A 12,009-nucleotide genomic window follows, 5' to 3' on the forward strand; every position below is an offset into this window, starting at 1 on the left:
TCATCATTTTCCAATGTTCTATAGGATCAGTTCCTGTATAGCTATAGTTCCTGTGAGGGTAGCTAATGTTATCCCACTTTTCAAGAAAGGAGCGAGAGAGAAAACGGGGAATTATAGACCAGTTAGCCTGACCAGTGGAGGGGAAAATGCTGGAGTAAATCATTAAAGAAGTAATAACGGCGCATTTGGATTGCAGTATAAGGATTGGTCCAAGTCAGCATGGATTTATGAAGGAGAAATCCTGCTTGACTAATCTTCTGGAATGTTTTGAGGATGTGACAAGCAAAATGGATGAAGGAGAGCCAGAGGATGTAGTATATCTGGACTTTCAGAAAGCCTTTCATAAGGTCCCACAGGAGATTAGCGGGCAAAATTAAAGCACATGGTATTAGGGGTAGGGTATTGACATGGATAGAGAATTGGTTGGCAGATAGGAAACAAAGAGTAAGAATAAACGGGCCCCTGTCAGAATGGCAGGCAGTGGCGAGTGGAGTGCCGCAACTATTCACAATATATATCAATGATTTAGATGATGGGATTAAAAGTAACACTAGCAAATTTGGAGATGATACAAAGCTGGGTGGCAGTGTGAACTGCAAAGAGGATGCTAAGAGGTTGCAGGGTGACTTGGACAGGTTGAGTGTGTGGGCAGATGCATGGCAGATGCAGTATAATGTAGATAAATGTGAGGTTACTCACTTTGGCAGCAAGAACAAGGAGGCAGATTATTATCTCAATGGTGTCAGATTAGGAAAAAGGGAAGTGCAACGAGACCTGGGTGTCCTTGTAGTCACTGAAGGTAAACATGCAGGTGCAGCAGGCAGTGAAGAAAGCTAATGGCCTTCATAACGAGGGGATTTGAGTATAGGAGTAAAGAGGTCCTTCTGCAGTTGTACAGGGCCCTGGTGAGACCACATCTGGAGTATTATGTGCAGTTTTGGTCTCCTAATTTGAGGAAGGATATCCTTGCTATTGAGACATTGCAGCGAAGGTTCACGAGGTTAATCCTCGGGATAACTGGACTGCCAGATTGCAACCTTCACGTGGTTCGCCCTGTTTCAACGAATGCAATTAACCTGGCGTGCACAATCAAATAAGATCAAATAGAACAAGTTGTCCCACAACTTTAGGCTGTGCACGCCATATGCAAGAAAAAGGACTGCCATATGAGGGAAGATTGGAAAGACTGGGCTTGTATTCACTGGAATTTAGAAGGATGAGAGGAGATCTTATAGAAACATATAAAATTATAAAAAGACTGGACAAGCTAGATGCAGGAAAAATGTTCCCAATGATGGGGGAGTCCAGAACCAGGGTCCACAGTCTAAGAAAAAAGGAGAGCCCATTTAAAACTGAGATGAGAAAAAACTTTTTCATCCAGAGTTCTGAATTTGTGGAATTCTCTGCCCCAGAAGGCAATAGAGGCCAATTCACTGGATGAATTTAAAAGAGAGTTAGATAGAGCTCTAGGGGCTAGCAGAATCAAGGGATAGGGGGAGAAGGCAGGCACGGGTTACTGATTGTGGATGATCAGCCATGATCACAATGAATGGCGGTGCAGGCTCGAAGGGCCAAATCGCCTCCTCCATCACCTATTTTCTATGTTTCTATGTCTGCAGTTTCTTGTGTCTCCAGATAGTTTCATTTTATAGGTTTAGGGAACATTAAAAATTCAAATGAATCTTCAGATCTTAATGTGTGATTAGTTTAGACCAGCGCCGACCAGCGATCTCCGCACACTAACACACACAAAGGACAATTTACAATTTTACCAAGCTAATTAACCTACAAACCTGGTCGTCTTTGGAGTTTGGCAGGAAACCTGAGCTCCCGGAGAAAACCCACGCAGGTCACGGGGAGAATGTAGAAATTCCGTACAGACACACCCATAATCAGGATCGTGCCCGGGTCTCTGGTGCTGTAAGGTAACAACTCTACCACTGTGCCACCGTGCTGCCCAATTAGTTAATTGATATCAATTAATTTTCTGAAAATACTTTGCATTTCCCACACTAATTTTCCTGACCTGTGCCTGCCTTCTATTCCTTTGCTGAAGGCTTTGTGTTTGTTTATTCTGGACCTCACCCTCTCTTTGGACTCACTGCCTAGAGTCCCCACTCACCCACCCTTCTGGATGGAATGGGCCGGGTAGGCTGATTTCTTAAACACAACAGGAAGGATAACGGCGGCACAGTAGAGCTGCCACCTCACAGTGCCAGAGACCTGGGTTCAATCATGAGCTTGGGTGCTCTCTATGTGGAGTTTGCACTTTCTCTCTGTGACCACATAGGTTTCGGCTGGGTGCTCCGGTTTCCTCCCAAAGATTTGTACAGGTTTGTGGGTTAATTGACCTCTGTAAATTGCGCCAAGTGTTTAGGGAATGGTTGAGGAAGTGGGGTAACATCGAACTAGCGTGAAAGGGTGATTGATGGTCAGTGTGGACTCAGTGGGCTAGAGGGCCTGTTTTCATGTTATATCTCCAAACTGGAGACTAGCAAGATAGTGCAGGCTCGGAGCACAAAGTAGCCATCAGTACCTGATTCAAATATAGTTAAATATAATAAAGTAGTAAAAAAGATTAATTCACACACTTTAAAACATAAATAATTAAAAAGACTGAAAGAATGTAAAATAAGGCAAGCATTTACCTTCCTCAACAAACACAGTGCTGGAGTATCTTAATGTGTGATTAGTTTAGAGATACAGCGCCGACCAGCGATCTCTGCACACTAACACACACAAAGGACAATTTACAATTTTACCAAGCTAATTAACCTACAAACCTGGTCGTCTTTGGAGTTTGGAAGGAAACCTGAGCTCCCGGAGAAAACCCACGCAGGTCACGGGGAGAATGTAAAAATTCCGTACAGACACACCCATAATCAGGATCGTATCTCAGAGTATCTCAGGGGGTCAGGCAGTATCTCTGGAGGGAACGGATAGATGACTTTTCAGATCAGGACCTTTCTACAGATCTTCCTCCTTATCTCCATACCTTCCTTCATAAGTTGTAGGAGCAGAATTAGGCCTTTCGGCCCATCAAGTCCACTCTGCTATTCTATCATGTATGATCTATCTTTCCCCCTCAACCGCATTCTCCTGCTTTCTCCCCATAACCCTTGCCACCCTTACTAATCAAGAGCCTATCAAACTTCACCTTAAAAATATCCACTGACTTGGCCTCCATAGCCTTCTACGGCAATGAATTCCACAGATTCACCACCCTGTGGCTAAAGAAATTCCGCCTCATCTACTTTCTAAAGGTACTTCCTTTCATTTTGTGGCTATGGTCTCTGGTCCTACTCTCCCACGAGTGGAAACATCCTCTCCACATCCACTCTATCCAGGCCTTTCACTGTTCGGTAAGTTTCCCTGATCTTTCCATACTCTAGCGAGTACAGGCCCAGTGCCGTCAAACACCCGTCAAATTTTAACCCAATCATCCCTGGGATCAGTTCAACGATCCATTCAAATGTGTAGTTCTTCCTGGTTTGAAAGAACCTGCTGTGAATTGCATTTCAATCCTCTTCAGCACCACTACAAACGTCGCCATTGTCGAGGGAGAGCAGACATTCAAATGTACAAGTAGCTGACTATTTCAGTTCAGAATTATGCAGTTCTACATGCATACCTGAAATTCCTGAATGGCTGCTTGCTGACTAATGCCCTGACAATCTGTTAGCAGGATTTGGGCCACTTACTCCTATCTCAGATGCGGTTTTGTGAGCAGTGAAAGTCCTCAGCATCTTCTCCTGAAGGGCTTTTTAGTTATCTCGTTGTTTGAAGAATGTCTTCCACTGAGTTTATCACAACATTTTACCTTGCTAAAACTCACATGCTTGCATTTCCAGGATGGCCTTGGTAAGTACTGAACAGTGACATGAAGGCAGGGCTGTGTTCCCCATATCATCACCCCAACTCTGAGGACAATTGCAGTGCAGCAACCATAACTTGAACTGAAATTGCTCACGTGATCTGGGAACATCAGTCCTGGAACTGTGCTCGACTGCTCACTGATGTAACTCATTATGACACCAATTGTTTCAATACTACTAATCTATTTTCATGAGCTTGAACATAAAATAAAGATGGGTAGGATTGCATTTCTTTTGTCAGCTATATTTGGGGAAATGTGGCAGAGATTTAGCACTGCAGGCAATGAGTAGATTATTTCTATGACTAAAGCGATGAAGTGATTTGTTGGCAATAGTAAAATGTTGATTAATAGTAAATGTTGTCAACACACCAAGGAATACTGCACTACTCTTAATGTTTGCCATGGGATTTTTTAAAGTCTAACTGAAGGCAAACAGATCCTTGGCTTGCATTACTTCCAGAAAAGGGAAAACTGGATCATAGTTAGAATTTTACCACAAGGGCTTAAAACAAAAATGCTATGACTATTACGATCGAATGTATGTCATTCGTAAGGGGCTCAGAAAGCTAAAATTTGCAGTTCTCAAAGCCTTTAAAATGCCAGTATGGCCATCACTGTTGAGACCTTTTTTAATTATGTTTTCAGGCAGAGGGAGAGGATAACCTTAAGAAGATGCAACTGATGGAATTAGCGATACTGAACGGCACTTATAGAGATGCCAACATCAAATCACGTAAGGACCTCTAGAGCCTAGTATACGCATTGCACCTTGTATACATGTTCCTCTTTTAGGCAATTGTTTTATACTGAGCACCTGGGGGAAGGGGCATTTGGTGACATTTAAATCTTTTGTAAAAGCTTCTGTCATCTAGAAGCTAAATCCCACCAGTGTAAACCAAGGAACATTTTTCCTGAGTTGAAATAATCTTCACAGATTGAATGCAAGATGTTAAACTCCTCGGGAATGGCCACAGAATAGCTGAAGTCATGACACAAAATGAAGTTGTGAATGCCCAGCCCACAATAAATCATTTGTTCTTGAAATAAGTAAGTAACTGGCAGGTTGAATACCGAGGAATAGCTGGCTACTGACAGTGAGAAATGCATAGTTGCTGCCTGACAGTTTGATGGAGCATCATGCACTTGTGAAACGAATGAGCAGAGATTATTGCATTTTTCCTATGGACCGCATGATGTAACTGAGAACATCTTGCAGTCTCTGTCTACGTATGGATTTGGTGCTTCGTGCTGGGTCATCACTAAAATATAATTTTATATTTGCTCATTTTAAACAACATTTTTCTTAACCTTCTGATGGGAATCTGTTGTTTTATGCAGGACACACCCTTGTTGGTTTTGGCCTGGCTGTTGGAGGATCAGACTTAAATATGTTACATAAATATTTACTGAGCAAATATATTCTTTGATAATCAATAGGAGATCCTAATTGTCACTCTGACATCATTAGAACTTTGATTTAGGTAGCATTAAATATTCAGAATTTGTGTACATTAATATCACCAATTCAAAGACTGGCACATGCTCACAAAAGAGCCAAACTTCAGAACTATATATTCACATATATATTATAATACATTATAAATAAATGGTTATGATTACATACCATTGAACTTATTTTTTGGGGCTCATTAGATGTTGTATTACATTTTTGTCACTTCTTAATGTCATATGATTATATTTCTAAATATTCACTTTTCTATAAATGTCGTTGTCCCCATTCCAGATTGGGAGTACAGGTGTCAAATTAAGTCTGACAAAGCTCTGCTTCAAGAGCTTCAAAATATACATGTACACTGTCTGAGCTTCTTGACTAAATTACTGACTTGTAATTACCAAGATATTTTTAATACAAATCAAAATTTCTCTCTGGAATGTAAATACAGTTCTTTAGATTTTTTCCCCATCCTTAGACATAATTTCCAAAAGGTGTACATTTTGTAAACTGTCATTAGTAAGCTTTTAAGAGCACTAGATAAGCATACTTTTAATTTTCCTTGATTTCTCTATCTCAAACAAAAAAATTCAGCTAAATATAGGAATTTGTGTAAACTGCAGAAACGCGAGTATACCAAACATCCAGCAACTTGCTGCGACTTAAAAAGAGGGTGCTAAAAATCAATCATGTCCATTCATTTCTTTTCCAGCAACCGTTGATATTAAAATATCCTCTTTTAATTTAACATCAATGTTTAGATCTTTAGCATTTTGAAGATAGCTGTAATTGGATTTACTTATAATTTTTTAATCTGGCTAGCTTACTCAGAAAGAGGGTTTTTAAAAAACTGGTCACATTACCAAGCATTTCCAATCATATGTTTGAAAAGCATGGATGTTTTATAGCATAGAATTGAATGGCAACATTCACTGTGACTGTGATAACAATTCCCAGGTGAAATCAAAATGTATCCCACTATCCACTTAAATCAGCAATATTCCCACTGCTACAATGCAGAAAATACACATTGTAATGTGAACTATAAAATCTATTGGATAATGACTTACATGGTAGGCTCAACATGGGCAAGAAATGTCTCCAATATGCATTCCCAAATAATGGAGAAATTTGTATTTATATAGTGTTTAAGAAGGAACTGCAGATGCTGGAAAATCGAAGGTACACAAAAATGCTGGAGAAACTCAGCAGGTGCAGGAGCATCTATGGAGCGAAGGAAATAGGCAAGGTTTCAGCCCGAAACATTGCCTATTTCCTTCGCTCCATAGATGCTGCTGCACCCGCTGAGTTTCTCCAGCATTTTTGTGTACCTTTGTATTTATATACCCATCTCCATGTCATGATTTCCCTAAGTGTTTTACAGTGATGTACTTTTGGAATATAGCAATTATCTAAATGAACATATCAACTTTTCTAGCTGTTCAAGAGAGAAATGCTGTCCAGGATGTTTTCACGTTGAGGCATATATATGGGGTTGGTTAGAGGGGCAGCATAGAATGTACTGTTAAGGGAATCTCGAATGTTAAATGTTCACTTGGATAAAATGTAATAAATGCTGGGCTTTTTCAAACGTTTTATGCAGAAGAACAAATATATTAATCATTTTATACTTTAATTTAAAACCGGCTATTTATGAATTGTTCAGTTTGTGTATTTAATGTGATTTGAGTTTTTTTAGAAGTGTGTTTGTGTTGTTTAACTTAGAAGTGTGCTTTAGCATTGCAAATTACCACTGCTCGTACTAATGATTACTTAATTTTTCTTTCATTCCTCCTGCTTTTTTTGCTTCCTCTGTTTCTCATTTTCTTCTTTCTCACACACACTATTCTCTCCACACCACCTCTGTGTATTTTCTTCGCTTACAATAGCTGCCCTTGCCTTTTCTCTTGCAGCGACAGCCCAAGCTCCACGGATCATTACAGGGCCCACGTCAGTTCTTCCACCATCTGCTTTGCGAGCCCCCACGCCAGCTGGTCCAACTATCATGCCTCTAATTAGGCAAATTCAGACAGCAACAGTCATGCCTAATGGATCCCCACATCCAAATGCATTAGTGCCTTCCGCACCTGAAGCCGGTCTAATCTATACTCCTTACGACTACCCGTACACACTGGCACCAGCTACTTCCATCCTGGAGTATCCCATTGAGCCGAGTGGAATTTTAGGTAAGGAGCCTTTTCAAGTGTGACTGGTTCACAACATGTTTAACATCCTAGCCCGTTTGATCGAGTTAAGGCTCATTTCATTTTACTGAAGCTTGAGACTTTTAAGTGATTGTAATATTCAAGCCCAATTGAGTTAACCTTTAGAAATGACAATTGTTAGCAAGGACTGTAATGTGTACTTCATTACATGGTTTACAATGTCATAAAAATAGATACAAAGTACTGGAGTAACTCAATGTATCAGGCAGCATTTCTGGAGAACATGGATAGGTGACATTTCGGGTCGGGACCCTTCTTCAAACTTGAACTCAATTCAGTCTGAAGAAGTGTCCGACCTGAAATGTCACCTATCCATGTTCTCCAGAGATGCTGCCTGACGCGCTAAGATACTCTAGCACATTGTGTCTTTTCTTTGTAAACGGCATCTGCAGTTCCTTGTGTCTACAATTTCATAATGTGTTTAAGTTAAATATAACAGATCAGAGGTGTCATATACACACACAAGTACGGGCAAAGCCATCCCTAGCATGCTCTTAATCATGATGATGTTACAGTCCCATCATCTTGTCTCCCCAGCTGGTTTCATCCTAAAGGTCTTCATGTCTTTAGTTAGTTATTCTGAATAGTGTAAGAAAAAAGTTACCTTTTGACGGCCTTTCAAAGATGCTGCCTGACGATGAGTTCCTCCAGCACTTTGTGTTTTGCCCAAAATTCCAGTATTTTCATTTCCTTGTGTTTCCAGACATACAAAGTTGCCAGATATCTCAGTAGGTCTGAGAATTGTGAGAAAAATTAGCAAAAGAGAATCAGTAAATTGATTTTAATAAAGGTTAAGATAGTGTACGGGCAGGAAATATAAACTTATATAACTTGGCATAGGTAGGGTAAACAATCAGAACCTTTTTCCCAGGATGGAAATATCAAATATTAGATTGCATATCTGTAAAGTGAAAGAGGCAAAGTTTAAAAATGTATGGGACAAGAGAGTGATGGGTGGCTGAAAACGCTGCCAGGGGTGGTGGTGAAGGCAAGTACGATAGTGGCATTTGAGTATTTTAGATAAACACATGCAGAAAATGGAGGGATATGAATCAAGTCCAGGCTGAGGAGATGTTTAACTTGGTATCATTTTCAGCATGGCCATTGTGGGCTGAAGGGCCTATTCATGCGCTATTCTATTTGATGTACAGTAGTTGTGTTCCCTGAATGAGGAATCTAGGGCCAGTGGACACATGTTGAGAATAAGGGTCAGCTGTGTGGAACTGCTTTGTTCACTCAGAGGATGGTGAATCTTTAGAATTCTCAGCATCAGAGGTTCAGTTGTGTTCACTTTAGAATTCTGGATCAGCCATGATGTTAATGAATGTTGGATCAGACTCAAGGGGCGAAATGGGTTACTTTTATGAAACTTCCCTTTTCTGGTAAAAAACAAAGTCCAAAACAAAGGACATAATCTGAAAATCAGAGTAAAGCCAATCAGGTACGATTACTATCAAAATCAGTAACTCTATCCCCCAACACTGTTCACTAGATCAATTGAAATTTTGAAAGGATGATTATCAGTTTTGTTTTTATTCAGCAAAGCTACGGGTTACAAATGTGGGATGTGGTTGAAATACAATCAGCCATGATCTAATTCAATGGTGAACAAGCCTGATGGGTCTGAAGAGCCAACTCTTGTTCTTAAGACTTTTGCGACTGCACTGTAATGAAACTTGAAATGTGTTGTTACTGAGGTTCAATCCACATAATGATATATCTAACATTTCTTTGTTAATAGCTAACCAAAAAATACAAAGGGTGCAATTTAAATTTCTGATGTAATCTTTTTCTCACAGTATTAGAAAAACACATCCATTGACTGTCAGGTCTTCCCTTAGCATTGTCAAAGAAAGACATCGCCTGTCTAACATGACAGAGTTGACATAATACCTTATCTTCTGTAAAGAGGCATTCACGCAAGACCAATTCTGCTGCAGGATAAAGCCAAAAGGCTTTTTACAGGAACATTGGCAAATGGATCTGCTGCATAGAATTGGACAAATTCATAACTTTGTCTGATGTTGATAACATTCGTGCTGCTAGTTACAGTTATTATACCAGCTTTCAATCCATATAAATGCAAGATGTGCATAAGGACCCCAAAGAAAATCATAAAAACTGACCCGATCCTATGAATGATTAACTTTATGAATGGTTAGGATGGACATTGATCTGAGAAATTTATAGCCATTTATTTAATACTTACATCTGAGGCTTGGCTATTTTGTATTCTGTCTTTACTTTATACAGAGGGTAGTAGCATAGTCAGTTAAGTTTACCCAGAGATCTGCACTAATGAACCAGAGACAATATCTCATCAAAGCAACTTGAATTTAAATTTATTTATTAAATAACTGAGAAAAAGTAAGCCAATTCCAGTAACTGTGATCATGAAACTACTAGACTTATCATTAAAGCATCTGATTCATTAATGTCCTGTAATGAAGGAAATCAACCACCTAAACGATTGAGTACTCTAGATGCACATCAATACGATTGACTCTTGACTACCTTGTTGGATTGTTATCTCTGGAGCGTAGGAAGCTGAAGTCAACCTGAGAGAGGTACAGGATCGTTAACCCATTAGGTTCACTAAAGTCCTTCACAGAGCAGATTTGCCATCCTGACCTGGTATGTAACTCCAGGTGCTCCTCTTGAACACATTTTAAGGGTGATGTGTGGAGCAAGGTTTTTTCACAGAGGGTGATGGGTGCCTGGAACACGCTGCCAGGATTAGTGGCCGAGGCAGATACAAATAGCAGTGTTTAAGAGGCTTTTACATGAATATGCAGCGAATGGAGGGATACGGATCACATGCAGGTAGGGGGGATTAGTTTAACCTGGCATCACAGGCATTGTGGGCCGAAGAGCCTGTTCCTGTGCTGCGCTGATCTCTGTTCTATGAGATTGACCTTTAACTGTTCTTTGAATTGTCCAGCAAGCCACTTCATTGCCCCATTACTGTTACATTCAAACACAGAGATAAATAAACCAGACATATTACTTGGCATTGACCTCAGCACCAAATTCTGACATGGCAGTGACCCCCAGACCAGTCGACCTTGCAAAGTGTTACTCGCAAACATATGGGGCCTGGTGTCTAAATTGTATGAGAGCTAATGTTTAAATTGGGAGACCGGTTCCACAGACTTATTGCACAGTAGCTTGGCATGGTGGCACGTCAAACCATAGAGTCATATAGCGTGGAAACAGGCTCTTCAACCCAACTTGTCCACGCCGACCAACATGTCCCATCTACAGTAGTACCACCTGCCTGTGCTTGGCTCATCTCTCTAAGCCTATCCTAAACATGTACCTATCCAAATGTTTTTTAAATGTTGTGATAGTACCTGTGAGAGTACATACCACAAATCCTCAAGTATATCCAGTCCCACAAGGACACAGACCCACTATAGGCAGAGGCACAGTTGTTAGATCGTGAGAGTAACTCTTGTCATCCTCAACAATGGTCCATGATCAAACCATATCCCATAAAGTCTTATGGTGTCAGGGTAAATTTGGACAAGGAAATCTCCTGACCATCATCTATCTACCCATCCTCCCTCAGTACTCAACCTCAACAACGGAGCAGCCTACCATGTAGGTCAAGCCTGAAGCATTCACAACCATGTCCAGACAGGAGTGTGGAATAGGTTCCCTCTTGGTAATCTCTGAAGAATCCCAACATTACAGAAGCCAGTATCTGGCCAATATGATTCACTCCAGGTGATATCAGGAAATATCTGAGAGCATGGGTCCAGGCAACATCCCAGTTGTAGTTCTGAAGATCTGTACTTCAAAAACTAGCCGCTACTCTATTTTCAATTCAATCACAATGTTGTCATGACTGAACAAAATGGATTGTCTAGAGAGAACAAAGAAGGGTCCCAAACCAAAATTTCACCTACCCATGTTCTCTAGAGATGCTGCCTGACCCACTGAGTTACTCCAGCACCATGTGCCTGTTCACCAAGGACAAGACAAATCCAATCTTTCTAATCAGCCTACTCTCAATGATCAGCAAGTGATGGAAGCTGTCATCGACAATGTTGTCAAGATGCACCTAAGCATTGACGGCCACTTTGAGTTTTGCCAAGTTCTGCTCCTCACCTGTTCATGACTTTGGTCCAAACCTGGACCCAAAAGCTATATTCTAACGGTCAGCCCCACATTTCCTGGAGGTCACCCCCTCCATTTGGGCCCCATATCTGAGGAGGGTGTGCTGGCATTGGAGAGGGTCCAGAACAGGTTTATGAGAATGATCCCAGGGATGATTGGGTTAACGAATGATGTGAGTTTGATGGCTCTGGGCTTTTACTCACTGCAGTGTAGACGGATAAGTGGGGATCTCATAGAAAGTTACCATATAATGAAAAACATGGACAGAGTGGATATAGAGAGGATGTTTCCACTAGTGGGAGGGTCTAGGACCAGAGGGCACAGCCTCAGAA

At 40.8% G+C, this 12,009-nt stretch overlaps 1 protein-coding gene across 8 annotated transcripts in view; it reads left to right on the plus strand.

Annotated features, from left to right (window-relative positions):
• qki (QKI, KH domain containing RNA binding) overlaps nt 1-12,009 on the plus strand; it is a 411,041-nt gene that overhangs the window by 381,671 nt on the left and 17,361 nt on the right. For 6 of the 8 annotated variants that reach the window (XR_004412882.1, XM_033025730.1, XM_033025731.1 and 3 more), the window contains 2 exons: nt 4,523-4,610; nt 7,220-7,516. Coding sequence is in view for 7 of the 8 variants with exons in the window: in XM_033025730.1 (XP_032881621.1) it covers nt 4,523-4,610; nt 7,220-7,516 (385 nt within the window). In the remaining variant the exon portion in view is untranslated. The remainder of the gene's footprint in view (nt 1-4,522; nt 4,611-7,219; nt 7,517-12,009) is intronic. The other 2 variants (XM_033025727.1, XM_033025728.1) reach the window with 1 other exon arrangement.

Source organism: Amblyraja radiata, chromosome 8 (assembly GCF_010909765.2).
Source record: "Amblyraja radiata isolate CabotCenter1 chromosome 8, sAmbRad1.1.pri, whole genome shotgun sequence".
Lineage (NCBI taxonomy): Eukaryota > Metazoa > Chordata > Chondrichthyes > Rajiformes > Rajidae > Amblyraja > Amblyraja radiata.